The sequence below is a fragment of the Protopterus annectens genome, chromosome 9.part0 (genome assembly GCF_019279795.1).
Source record: "Protopterus annectens isolate FY-2018-M chromosome 9.part0, PAN1.0, whole genome shotgun sequence".
Classification (NCBI taxonomy): domain Eukaryota; kingdom Metazoa; phylum Chordata; order Ceratodontiformes; family Protopteridae; genus Protopterus; species Protopterus annectens.
In genome coordinates, this window is record NC_056743.1 from 17,305,730 (window position 1) to 17,320,647 (window position 14,918).

Here is a 14,918-nt window from a genome sequence, read left to right on the forward strand (position 1 = left end):
CAACAACCCGTGGTAAAAGATGAGTAGTCTGAGGTACAAGAAATGGCCACTGCAGAGTCACCCAACTGCAGATGAGATAAACGGCTAGCCTGGTGTGAGGGCAAAGGCTGCTTTGCTTATCTTTTTTCTTTTTGTGGCTGGAAGAAGGACCGTTAGTCGGTTCCATGGTCAAACTAAAAAAAGGTGCGTCTTTCCTGGTGAAGGCAAGCACCAAACGCCAGTAAACACTATCACTCCACAAAAAAGAAGTCTTTTGACAGAAAAAAGCACAGTAAAAAGTACTTTATCACTATGTCAAGCACCATAACATAAAAATAAAAGCAAATTTTCCACAGAAGAAATGCTTTCAGTTACTTTACACTACTTTTACACAGACAGAAAGAGGGGGGAGAGAAAAAGAGAGTGCTCCAAACTCATTACATACACCCAAGTGACGTCAGGTGCATGTGCATTTAACTCCTGCCGACACCTCTAGGTGTTGAATACTGCTTGTTCATATTTGCATCCATAATTCCAAAACCATGCTATGTACGAAAGCTATAAAAGATTTCATCTTAAAGCTTACACACACAATGGCAAACAACTGCATTAACACGTGACCTATGTCTACTGCAGGTAAAGAGATATTAACTGTTTATTCATTTATAAAATACAATCTCCACATTTTTATCTCAACAACCAATCAAAAACAGACAGAACCCCTTAGTCTCATATGAAAACTCTCAGCTACATGAATAAAACTCTATTGACAGTATGTGTAACTTGAGTGGTTGTTGAGATATTGCACGTTGTTTGCAAAATATTACAAAAGTGACAATTACAATGTTTACTGTGACTTATAAAATTCAGTGACCTAGAACCTAAATACCTCCACTATAAAAATAGGTTGTTTTGAACGATTTTCCATTTATACTTCTTCCATAACCCCTATGGTTACAGACATGCGAACATGTGTTTGAAACGACAGGACATAATTTGATTCTGTCAAAAGGCCCACTGGAAGTCACAGTGTGATCTTCCTGAGCTCCACTGGAGTGAACAAGTTAAAAATATGTTACAGTCTCGAGACAGGGCATTAAAGCACAACACTCAGCTTTAAAATAATTTTCCTGAAAAGAAAAGTAATTAAAAAAAAAAAATAAAAAAAGAAACAACTAAAAAGGAAGTCCCATCCCAAAGGGAACTTATATGCCCAACATAGGAAAGAACAAGCCAAATGATCCTCAAAAGCCTCAGAGCAGCATACTATTCTGTGGCAGTAAAGCTCTGAAAGGCTATATGCCCAAACTTGCCTTAGTCAGCTCAGCTTGACAGTTTGGATGCATAGAAGCCAGGTTCCCTGAAGCGTTGGGACACTAGTTGGGTGTTATATCTTAGGCCGGATATAATCCATATAGCTAAAGCTACTACAGCTGTGATCAATATGATGAACATACTATTCCCCAAGCTTTAAAGTTCTTATGCTCTCAAAAAAGTTACCTTAAACAATTAAAAAAAAAGTAAAGTGGAAGATTCTTTCCTGATGGTAACGTAGCTGCCCAGCAAGAGAACAACATTAGTTGACTGTATCCTTGAAAGCATGCAGATAAGCACTCTTCTTGATGACAGGAAAGCTATGAAGGGCTTTGTGTACAAACCTGACTTTTCAGTCAGCATGGCTCCAGCTAATGGTTTGGGCATGTGGAAGGTGGCTGAAAATTTGGAAGCTGGCCAACTGCTATATCCCCCATGCAGAATGTAATCCATATAGCTACAGATACTGCAGCAGTGAAGAATAAGATCATCTTGGACCGACCTGCCTCCTATGAAGTTGGGCAAATACATCTACCATTCAGGATGTTTCTTGCAAGCTCTGTGTATCTTAACTTCTTGACACACTAGCTGTGATAATGGTGACCACAGAATTCATGGTGTCCACTGAAGTGTCACATGCCCAGAGTTCTGAGACAAAGACGGGCTGAAGCAGAAAGAATTTAAAAGCAGGAACTCTTGTGCTAGAGATCTGAAACTGCCCAGAATAAAACAGGCACTGCATCAAGATGCCCACACTGCATCCTATAAATCTGAGCAGCTGGCAGCGTTACAACTGTGACTTCATGAGGCTCACTATTACACTGACAGGTGAATATTTTAAGACGACTCCCAAGCCAACATCAGATCTTGTGCAGAAAGAGCAGTTAGTTAACAGGTAAGGGAAATGTTGGGCTTATAGATGCCTCTAGCTATATGCCACAATTGAAATGTATGGGTGAATATCTTGGATGATATGGTTAGGTGAAATGGAACACTCCTGAACTGGTACTGTTGAGGGTGCTTAAATTCAACAAGAAGTGACAAATGTCCTGATCCTTTCCTTTGTCAGGTTAATGTATGTTCTTACTGCTTTTTCGTTTTTTTTGAAGGAGTAGAATCTCTTTGAAGTGGTAACACCTGGAAATGGGGAGGCAAGGGAAAACTGCAGATATGGATCTCTGTGTGTAAGGAATTACTATTTTGCATATCACTACCTCATCCATGTGCCCTTGGAAGGACATATGTTCCCTGACTGCCTCAAAAGTAGGATAGACAAAGCCTCAGGGATGCTGCTGTTGACCACCAGAAGGTGGACTTCACCTGCTGTTGCTACCAAGGACCTTTATGTCTAGTAAACTGACCACTTTGAAGGCGCCCTGAGAACTGAATCTTCACCCAGACTGATGGTTCTTTGGCTGCTATGTCTCAACCACACCTGATGCAAGCTGATATGTTCCCTTAAAAAGGGGGTGTCAAGGAGGAAGAAATTTCACAGCAATTGCTACAGTGCCACCCCCAACCCCATTCCAGATGCATCTACTTCAGGACCAAAGATGCGGGATCCTTGAAAGAGGAATACAAAGGTCATATTTCTGTCCATCAAAAAAGTGAGCCTATGGCAGGCATGCTGGTGCACTGCAATGCTGAATACTGCAGCTCTAGCCAAGCTTTCATCAGAACAGTGGGACAACCCACTTCTTTGTGAGATCCACCTGGCAACTGAACTAGGAAGTGAGGTACTTCATCCTCCAAGTCTTGCTAGAAGTCATTCATGCAACAAAAACAGTTATGACCTCCAACAAAAAAGTGGGGAACACAAACATGCTTTGACTAACCCATACACTCCTTATTTTGAAGGTGAGGGGGTTGGAGCCTATTTAAGGGCAGTTGCAGCAGTCAAGACATCTACATATGGAGCCTCCAACCTTAAGGTGGTTGGAGAATCTTGTAAGTTTCCTGTGGACAGGAGCTTCTTAGACTATTTTGCCCATAGAGCAGTAGTGGACACCTTAATCGTGTCCACAACTAATGGGACTATCCAAGACAGACTGCTGGGTTGACCAAAAACTTTCTGCAGCTTTCTCTGTGGAAAAGACATGGGGGAGTCTGGGGTAACTTCTCAAGTGCACCTCTAGGACCTCCCTGAATGAGGTATCATTTAGGGAGAAATGAAGGGGAATCTCAATTCTTCACATCAAAAGCATTTGGCACTGTAAACTCCATAAGGGAGTCAATGTGCTTCAGCCTACATTCACATTTCCTCAATCTTTGGAGGTAGGCAGTGCGAACAACAGGAAAATATTCTGCAGCCAATATTGTGGAGAAATGCTGTTAACAGCTCTAGGTCTTTCTACCCTTCTGTGTGACAAATGGTATACCCAAGGCAAAAGAAAATACTGCTCTGCCAACTGTGTTGGTAAGTACTAGTATCAGACAAGGAGAAATATTGTGGAGGGAGGTCAATTGCAAGGTAACCTGCACACTTGGGTACCAGGATAGACATTCCCTTTAAAGCTCAGTGCTGTAAACCTGGCACCAAGAATTCTGCAGCAAAGCACTCTGACACTGACTGCAATTCCAATGCTTTAATCCAATCACTAAACAGATCGACACTGGGAATAACAACATGTCAAGGTATACCGAGATTACCATCAAAAGTCATTCCATGAAAAGGTTTCTGGCAGAGACATCCTAGACACTTATGCAGACATCCTCGGGTTGGCTCCACAAGTAAAATGCTGGGTATGGGGTCACAGAGGAAACTTTAGAGAATTTGTGTACAAGAGAAAACATAAATGAACTGTCCTGTTCCATCACTGAAGTAGATTAGGGAGACACAGCACACAGCCTTTCCTAACCAGTAATCATGATGTCCACAGATATTGTCAACCTCTGGAAATACAAGTATGAGGAACAGGGTCCTGGATGTTAGCCTAGGGATTAAAACTTCAAAAAGTACAGTTTTGTACCTACCATAAATGTAGATGTTCGAGGATCCACATTGCTGCAGTCCTAACTATTGGGTAGTCCGCTGTCCAGTCGGCCCGAATACCAAAGTATATGGCTGTCGGTCAGGGCGCATTAGACTGACGTCAGTTCGTCAGGGTACTAATGCGCATGACCGACGTCATATCCTCAGTCTTTTCTTGCCCCAGATGTCAGAAGACCCTAAAAAGACAAGGCCCAATATACCTGCACCAAAAATATGTACAATATATACAAAATTATCAGCATATAACCTCACCTACACAACCACCCCTAAACACAGAGGGGAAGGAGGGAGGATTGGACTGCAGCAATGTGGATCCTCGAACATCTACATTTATGGTAGGTACAAAACTGTACTATGTTCTTCATTCCACATTGCTGCAGTCCTAACTATTGGGTAGAATCCCAAAGCAGAGGTAAGGGAGGCTGGCAAATCATAAAGAAGCAGGAGCTGACAACATGCCTTGCAAAATAGCTGTGGCAAAACCAGCCCTAGACTTAGAGTAGAGAGGAAGGTGATAATGCTTAGAGAAAGTATGCACTGAACTCCAAGTAGCTGCCTCCAAAATATCCTTAGTTGCCACCCCCCTTAGAAATGCTGTTGAAGTGGCAGTAGCCCTAGTGGAATGAGGCCTAATCCCAGCTGGAATCTCCTTGCCATGATGGGAATAACAAAATGCAATGCAAAACCCAATCCACCTAGAAATAGTTTGTTTTGACACAGGCTTGCCCTGAGAACTCAAAGCAAAAGAAACAAACAACTGCTGAGACTGCCTAAAATCCTTAGTCCTGCTTAAATAATAATTGCCTGTGTACATCTAAAGTGTGCAAAATCTTTTCCCCTTTATTTTGGGGGTCTGCATAAAAAGTAGGCAAATGAATAGTTTGGTTTAAAGCCACACTAGAAACCACCTTAGGCATAAAGGAAGGATTAGTGCGTAATGATACCCTATCCTTATGGAAAATCAAAAGGCTCTACTGCCATAAGGGCCTGCAACTCAGACACCCTTCTTGCAGAAGTAATAGCCAACAGAAAAGCAGTCTTCCATGACAAGTATTTCAATTCAGCAGTAGCCGCAGGCTCAAAAGGTTGTAGAGTAAGTTTTTCCAACACAAAATTGAGATCCCAAGCAGGAGTAGGAGCTCGGGGTCTTATATTCTTTGCCCCTCTAAGAAACTGCTTGAACAAAGGATGCGAAAACAATGGTGGGTCACAATCATAGTGAGCTGAAATTGCTGCAGCATGAATCTTAATGGAAGAGAAGGACAAACCTTTGTCCAATAACTCAGTAAGATATTGAAGAGCCACACTCAAATTAGGCTCAGAAATCTCCAAATTCTTTGCTGTACTCCAAAATAAAAATCTCTTCCATTTTTCACACTTTCCTGGTACTAGGTCTTCTAGCTTCCATAATCACATTTAAAACTTGTTGAGGAAGTTGAGACCTGCTGTGTTTCAACACAGAATATGCCAGGCTGTTAGATGAAGAGAGTGAAGCTTGACATTGAGCAGATGACCGTCCTTCTGAGATAACAGATGTGGAATCAAAGGTAAAGGCCATGGAGGCTTCCTTACCAGACTCCTTAGTAGTGGGTACCAGTGTTGCGAGGCCAATCTGGAGCTATTAAAATCATCCTTGGCTTGTCTTGTCTGACCTTTAAGAGCACCTTTGGAAGAAGAGGCAGAGGTGGAAAGGCATACACATGAAGATTTTTCCAACTGAAAGACAGAGCATCCACTTTCCAAGCTGTGTGATGAAACCCCTTTGTGCAAAACTTTGGCAGCTGGTGGTTTAGTGGAGAAGCGAACAGATCTATGTCTGGAGTTCCCCATGACACTGTCAATTTCTGAAATACATGAAGATCCAGTTTCCACTCGTGGGGATCCATGATTTGTCTGCTTAACACATCTGCTAAGGAGTTCTGTGCTCCCGGCAGAAACCTTGCCTGAAGAGTTAGTTGCAAGCTGTCTCCCATAAAATCATTGCTTGCCTGCATAGAGGATAAGAATGTGTTCCCCCTTGTTTGTTGATGTACCACATGACAGTTGTGTTGTCTGTTAGAATCAACACCTGCCCTTGAAGAAGTAACTCCTTGAAAGCCATTAATGCAAACTGGACTGCTAACATCTCCTTCATGTTGATATGTAGATGCTGTAGTCTGGCAGGCCACTTGTCTTGTATCCACTTTCCATTTAGATGAGCTCCCCAAGCAATGTCCGAGGCATCTGTCGTTAAAATCTGACTCGCCTCTGGCGGGTCACAGAGAGTCCCTTGTTTAGGTGACATTCCTGAGCCCACCACAAAAATTCTTTTTGAAGGCAAGGTATTATTTGAATGACAGTGTCCAAATCCTGGCAGTGCTGTGTCCATACATTTTTGAGATACCATTGCAGCTTCCTCATATGCAGTTTGGCATTGGGAAGCACCAGAATACAAGATGCCATGAACCCTAATGCTTGAAGGACTGTCCTTGCAGTCAGCGGACTGATGAGATAGTTGATGGAAGTAAAGGGATAGACTCTTTGTTTGTCCGGGGTTAAAAAGGCCATCTGGGCTGCTGTATTCAGTCTCACACCCAGAAAGCACATGTCTTGAGAGGGTACTAGACTGGACTTTATTTCGTTCACAGAATACCCTAGGCATCTTAGCACTGCTATAACATATTCCAGATGCTGTAGAAGGTCTTCCTTTTCTTGAGCCAGAATCAGGCAGTCGTCCAAGTAAGGATAGATTTGAATTCCTTTTAGCCTGAAGTAAGCTATCACTGGAGCCAGAACCTTTGTGAATACTCTGGGCAGTAGATAAGCCAAAGGGCAATGCAGAGAACTGATAATGAGAATTTCCAGCTCGAACGCAGATACTTCCTGCAACTTAGTCTTATAGGCACATGAAGGTAAGCTTCCTTGAGATCTAAAGTTACCATCCAGTGATCTTTGCCCAGCAGAGGTAAAAGCTGTTGTAACGTCAACATCTTGAACTTGGGAATGTCCAGATAAGTGTTGAGGATAGATAAATCCAAAATTGGTCTCCACGTGTTCCCCTTCTTTGGTACTAGGAACAGGCGAGAATAAAATCCTAGGCCCCTTTCTGATACAGGGACTGGCTGAATGGCCCCTATTTGGAGTAACAGAGAAATTTGCTTGTGAGCCTCTCCTTTGTGGAGGAGGAACGTCTGGCATGCCTTTGAAAGGGGGCAATGTATGGAAATAAAACCTGTAACCGTGGTGAATGATATCCAACACCCATCTGTCTTGAGTAATTAAATCCCAATTTTCTTTGAAAAGAGACAGTCTTCCTCCCAAAGGAGCTGCCAGACGAGAATCTACTGGCAGCTGAAAAGGCAGGTCATTGGGTCTGTTTAAGGACTGACCCCTGCCCTCACCAGAAGTCTGAGCAGGTGAACTCACTGTTCTAGGCTTAAAAGAACCTTGAGCTCTGCCCCTACCACGTCTAGACCTACCCCTAGACTGGGAATCATAAGCAGAATATGTCCATCCCTTAGTAGGCCAATTTCTACTAAACTTCGGTGGCTGCACCTGCAAAAATCTTTAACAGTTTGCATAGACTTAGCTTTGTCCTCCATTTTCTTTAAAACTGCTTCCACAGGCGAACCAAACACATCAGACTGTAAAGGAGCATCCAAAATCCTTGTCTTAACATGCTCAGCTAAATTCTGATCCCTCAACCAGGCATGCCTGCGAAGAACAGAACTAGTGGCAGCCACCCTCGAGGAGGCCTGTACAGCATCAAAACCACATTGCAAAGAATGCTTACCCACTTGTTCAGACACATGAACTAAATCCAGCAACTCTTTACACTCAATACCTTCCGCCAAAGCATCCACCTTAGATTTCAATTGTGAAAGGAGATAATTTTGATATTTTAGCATGTGAAACTGACAATTCAACGCCCTCATGGCTAAAGTGGAAGAAGTATACACTTTCTTTCCCCATCTATCCAAAGCCCTTGCCTCTTTATCAGTGGGAACAGGGTTTTTAACAACAGAGGCCTTAACACCTTTAGGGCCCTGAGAAACAGTTTCCGGGTCTGCCCTAGGACTCTTAAAAAGATACTTATGAGCTTCAGGCACCCTCTGAGGCAAGAAAAAACCAAAATGTTCCCCAACGGGGTACTTAGCCAACTTTGATTCGGTCTGAAACTCCGATTTCAGAAAATTTCAGAACGCCAACCTGCACTCGCAAAACTGCTTCTGCATCGGACCATGCGGCAAAAAAGACTGAGGATATGGCGTGGGTCATGCGCATTAGTACCCTGGCGGCATGCATCCAGTTTTCGGCGCCCTGACCGACGTCAGCCATATACTTTGGTATTCGGGCCGACTGGACAGCGGACTACCCAATAGTTAGGACTGCAGCAATGTGGAATGAAGAACATCCATTATCACCTACATTAAACTCAGTGTCAGACACTGAAACAAAACATGTACTCACCATAAGGCTAGATCCTTTTCTTCCTAGTCTGTCTGATACAACTGTTTGGTATTGAAGCTGCTTGTCAGATTCGATTAAACCATCTGCTAGTGTTCTTAATTCTCACCACTTCAGATTTTTCTTCCTGTAATTCAGATGTGCCCCTGCTAACCTCAGATAAAACTGAAAGGTCAGGAGGATATATAGTACAGATTAGGAGCGAGAGAGAGTGACAAGCAGGAGTTCATAAGCCAGTCAGCAGATCTTAGAAAAAAGCGACAAATTGGAAGAGGGGAGGAGGGAAGGGTGGTATGCTGGACAGACTGATAAAGATGGTGTTGTGTCAAGTACACAAGTTCCATATTCTATTTCACCCGGCCATCCATTCAATCAGACTTTTGGGACATAATTCCAAGCTGCCGGTTCTCTCAGTGGAATTATGACAGAGTGCATTTCAGAACCAAAGCTTCAAGGGAAACTCTGCATCAAGATATGACATCCAGTTTATAACGTTATGCAAAGATATGCAATGTGGACCAAATTGCTGCATCTCAAACTTCGTACATCAAAAATTCTGTTCAGTGCAGTAAAAGCTGGAACAGATCTTGGTTTAGTGTGCAAGGCCTTATTTCTGAAAAGCAAACATAGATGATGCACCTGATTAAAATTCACTTTTGCTTGGCACAAAGATTATTAAGTAAATAACTTTTCTGAAGAGTTTCTGTGAAAATAAAACATGAGTGGACTATAAACATCTAGCATATGTAACAAATCTCCTTTGCTGGAAAGATTAGAGAAAAATCCTGAAGATCTACTGGCTGGTTTAGAGTGGTCACTTTTGCAATAAAGAAACGTTGGTTCTCAAGGTGGCCACATATTTACGAAATATTAAGTAGAGTGGAAGGGAAGACAAGGCATCACATTCTGACATTTACCTGGTTGATTAACTGCGACCAAGAATACGTTTTCCATGTTGAAAAGTTCAAACCCATAAAAGCAGCCTCGTTTTGTTAGAGCTACTAAAAGAAAATTAAGGTTCCTTAGAAGGGCAGGACTTTTGATTGGAAGGAAAGATAATACAAGACTAGAAGAAAGTTTTTGCAAAGCTTGTGTGAAGCCAGGGAATGGTTTTGGATGTCTCTAAGAGTTGCAAGAAAATTTAAAACATCTAAAATGGAGGTAGAAAAGCAGTTCAAACCTTGTTCTATGGTCCATGTGGCGAATCATTTCCATTTGCTCTTTCAGGTTTTATGGGTAGACTGCTTTTAGACAGCAGACAAAATAGGCACCATAGGTAGAGAAAGGGAAAGATCTTTGGCCATTATGACAAATGGAGATACCATATGGATAATCTGATATTTTAAAAGTCAGGGGTGAGGCAGAACAGACAGGGGAAGAGAGATTATCTGGTTTGGGATCTAGAGGCCATACAGACTTCTTCAAATGAGGCTTGAGCAAGAGGAAACATTTGCCTGTGCCAGGCTGGCACAATAAGAATTAATGTAGACTTGCAAGTTGAGCCCTTCTGCAGAAACTTGTAAATGAGAGAAACTGAAGGAAAGACTAAGAAGCTTGGGGAGGGTGCCACTGCCAGATTACAACATCCCATAGTGAATGACCAAAGGGGTGGGCATTATGTAGGCAATCAGGGTGAAGTAGCAGCTGCATTTGGTGTTGGAAGGGAACAAAAATCAAAGCAGGGCTGGCCCCCAGTGGTAGAATATCTGTTCAGCCACTGATGGCTTCATGGATCAATCATGAAGCAGTAGGATATACCTGCTGAACTTGTCTGTTAAGAGAGCTGACTTTTCCCGGAATGTACATTATTTCCCACTCCAAAACACACTTCGCTTATCCACAAAGGGGGACAGGACTTCTTTCCACCTTGCTTACTGATGTACCATATGAAAAGCATTATCTGACTGAATAACTATCACTCCACAGTGGAGGAAGTTCTGAAATGCCTGCAATGCAAGCAAAAATGCCCTCATCTCCAGGATGTTGATGTACAGATCTGCCTCTGCTTGTGTTCAAATTCCATAGTCCAACCTCCCTTTGAAATGACCCTTCCACCACAGAGAGGAGGTGACTAATATTTTATCAGGACCTGACATACTTCAGTGGTTGCAGAAGATGGGAGAATTCTCTTTCTGTGGAGTGTTTGCTGAAGGTTTTAAATGAGGATTTATCCCTGAAAAGGATGGTCTCAGAAGGCAGAGATCTCACTGCTGGGTCCACAGCAGAAGGGGACTTTGCTTTCTCCCATCATCACAAAAGTTTTGGATACAAGGATAGTTTGGGATAACAAGGCTTCCTCTTCCTGTCATCACTGGCCTTTTCTTTACCTTACCTCTTCCCTGACTTGTCTCTCTAGGGTTTGTTTGCCTGTCTGGTGGTCAAAGCCGTATCAAAATCACCTTACTGTGGTGCTCTTCAAGAAGCCTGGAACCAAAGGCCTTGCAAATTTTGTGGTCTGTATCATACCTCTCAACTGTCCAGATTTTTGCTTCATATTTTTGGTCTGTTCCTCATGAAATTTGTGGTTTTCTGGCAAATCAGTGAGGACTGAAGTCACTAAATAATATACACTTCAGTTAGAGTGTTCATATCCTACAGGAAATGAATGCTAACACACATCCTGTTATTCTAGCTACATTCTGAATTTGTAACAGCAATATTTTGGGCCTTTGTACCACCATTATTTTTGCCTTTGTGCAGGTTTCTTGCTCTAACACGCTGAAAGGGGTATGGTCTGTACCTAAAGCTTTCCAAACCCAGGCACACCATGCACAACTCATGGATGTTCCAGGGCTAAGTTTTTATAGTACAATAAATGCACTTTTGAAAACTTTTCTCCACAGTAAAATAACTTGGCAGTAAGAGTTTAACACGGATAAAAAAGTATAGCAAAGAGAGTTAAGAAAATATAGGGAAATTTTTTTTAAAAATATAAGTACAGGAAAGTTAAGACATTAGGCTGCTGGCCTAAATGGTGTGAAGGAGAAAAGACAAGAAGAGTAGCAAGTCTTGTAATCTAGAAATAAGTGCCTAAATGTAGGGGAAAGATAACCCGAAGGAAATTAACTAGAACGAAGCAAAAATTCTGCAGAAAAATTGAAGATCTGAAATGAAATGCAACACTTAGCTGATCTCCAAAAAATGCCTGCTCAAGATGGCAGCAAATGAGATCAGAGGTTAGAGAGGATACATGAGAATTATGGGTGGAAAAACCTGAAGCAGCTAGAGGTTAGAGGCAGTGACAGATGGCCAACATGATAAATAGATGGATTGGAAGGACAGACAGAGGTAAAAGGACACAGGGCATTTACATTCCACAACCCAAAAGCCGGTTTTAGACAGCACCATCCTTTTTAGCAAATGTCTTTGATGCTGGAAAGAAAGTTTTTTTGGGGTGGGTGGATGTGCACGCACTAATATGCCTTATGTACCTTGTCTTACTTATTATTCAGAAGAGAATGTATTTCTTAGATGTTCATCAGGAGAACCACCTGATTAAATGACTTGCGCAAAATCACAGCAGGCAATTAGAAGTAGAAAGAATGAAACCCTGTACCCTTGACGTAAGCAGCTCACCCAGTTGCAACTTTAATTATCTTGCACTACTGCCAGACCTTCACTTACTCCATTTTTTGTTAAATCACTGAAGATTATTTATTGTGTTATTTAACTGGGTAGTCCTACTGGGCTCTGGTGGTCTTCAGCAGAAGCCTGGTAAGGAAAAGCTCCAGGTACAAAACAGTCAGTTTTATACAACAAAGAAAAGTGTAAAGCTTAAAGTTACAATATGGGCATTAAAAAGCAACCATATTACAGAATCTTTACAATCAGTAAAACAGAGTCATTACACATTAAAAATCAGTGAATTTTACAGTCAATAATGCCAGTGATTAAAGTTTCATAGATTGTCAAAAAATACATGTTTATGCAAAAATTGTTTTAACTTTTCAACTGAATTATAGTTTGCCCTAAACTAAATCCTCCCTGATTAGGATCGCCTGGAAGACTGCAATGAGAATCAGCTTGTGTCTACAGCATGACAAAGTTGTCACATATGACTACAATGGCAATGAGTTTTAGCAGTTACAACCCAAAGTAATGAGTTTCAAAGTAAAATATCCAAAGATGCATGTGATGTTCCCAAATGAAACCCTTTAGCTATCTCTATACACTGCACTACAAAAAGCCCAGGTGTCACGTACCTTAGGTCCTTTGAGCTTGCACAGCGTATGCAGTAATGTTTTCAGTGTACGCATAGGCAACTCACTCTTGCACTGTTTCAACTTCTCTCGAGGAAAAACCTTCATAAAATTGTGAATATCTAGCAGGATTCGGTCTAGGTTTATCATGTTGATGGTCTCTGGTAACACTCTCACCATTCGCCAAAGACACTGTGAATTGTAAAAGGACAATTATAGAAATGACTACGCAGTGATGAAACAGAAAACATTAGAGGGAACGAGACAGTTGGCCATGGAGTCTCATCCTAACAGATTTAAGATATAAATTCATCACTAATTCATCTTACTTGCATTTACTCACCACTGAAGATACACTGGTTTGGAACATTTGTGTTCTTTAGCTGCATGGTCTCCACACACAGGCCAACACTGCTCACACCAACCCGAGCAATGACATCTGTCACTACTTTTGTCCTGCATGAGTAGGAGCTGCCATGCATACACATCAGTTCTGAGCAAGAAACCATAAAAGGGTGATCTACTTGTGCTAAATAAATTATTACTCATTTAAGCACAACCACAGCTTTACAGTAACAATACAAATTAAACCTGTACCATACAAGAAATGTGTTTTCAAAACTAAGCTGGTTGGCTGCTTTATTGCTCTAAGAGGAGGTTTCAGTATCTACAGACATCAGCTAAAGATGAGCATTTTGTTGTATCCTCTACCAGAGTTAAGTTTCTTACTAGACAGATTAGACAGGTGAAAGGGTTGATAAGCAAACAAAGGTCTTTATAATCAATTTGTTAGAAACTAATAAAAGGATTTAAGCTATTAGTGTGTACATAACTCCTCCCTGGCAGCTGAAATGGGTATAGAAATTAAGAGAGTCTATATTATAACAACGAATGATCAGAGGATCAAACGTTGTTATATCGACCCCTAAAATGTGAAAAATCAAAACAGCGAACAACCAGAGCAGCAATTTTTTTTCCCAAGGGGGGGGGGGGGAATCACTGTTCCCCCCAAAAAGCGCACTAAATGAACACCCCCATGTGGGGGGCTGTGCTCCCCTACCCCCTACTTAAATATACCAACTCTGAGATCACACTACAATGAAGGAAACGGCACAACCTGGACGGCTGGCCCAGTGATTTCTTTCCCTGGGCAAAAATTTGCTGTTCCAGCCGTTCACTACTTTGCTGATTCAACATTTAGTGTTCGAACTAACAGCGTTCAACCATCTGACCATTCGCTAAACTAAAGTAGACCCAATTAAAAGCCAGCCATTAAACACATTTGAATGAATAAGAAGTTATGTACTCACCATAACGTTCCATCTGAGTAGGTATCTTCATTTGTCAGCAACCTTTGGGATACGGATCCGATCTCGGATCCGAGCCGGCAACTTTTACCACAGCATAGATCCGAGCTCCTAGCTCCTCCCTTTACCCATAATCCCCTGCCAACCCTGACTGACCTCAGATTAAGTTTGCCCGATATAAGCATTGTTATAGTGCCCCGGAAGGGGCTTATCTAAGACAGATCCTATAGGTCAGGGGGAAGGAGGGGGGGATGGTTGCAGACAAATGAAGATACCTACTCAGATGGAATGTTATGGTGAGTACATAACTTGTTAATCTGAAGTAGGAACTTCATTTGTCAGCAACCTTTGGGACAGAGTCCACAGCTACCTGAATCCTGGGTGGCCTTTATGGAAGAATATTCCGGAGCACTGCAGAGCCAAAGGATGCTCTACCTCTGGAGACAACATCCAGTTTGTAATGGCTGATAAAGGTATGAGATGAGGCCCAAGTGGCAATATCATCTAAGGGAACCCTAGATTTAAAAGCCGCCGAAGTAGTGACGGCCCTAGTAGAATGAGCTTGGACTCCCTGAGGTACAGGCCTTCCCGAACTCTGATACGCTAAGAGGATACAACTAGCTATCCACCGTGATAGTGTAACTTTAGAAACTGACTTGCCTAAACTTGTTTTGGCAAAGG

The 14,918-nt window shown here is 42.0% G+C and overlaps 1 protein-coding gene across 1 annotated transcript in view; it reads right to left on the reverse strand.

Moving 5' to 3' along the window:
• Positions 1-14,918, reverse strand: part of CKAP5 (cytoskeleton associated protein 5) — a 4,315,141-nt gene that overhangs the window by 535,085 nt on the left and 3,765,138 nt on the right. Inside the window, exon 37 of the mRNA XM_044084803.1 lies at positions 12,934-13,122. Within this exon, the coding sequence (XP_043940738.1) occupies positions 12,934-13,122 (189 nt within the window). The remainder of the gene's footprint in view (positions 1-12,933; positions 13,123-14,918) is intronic.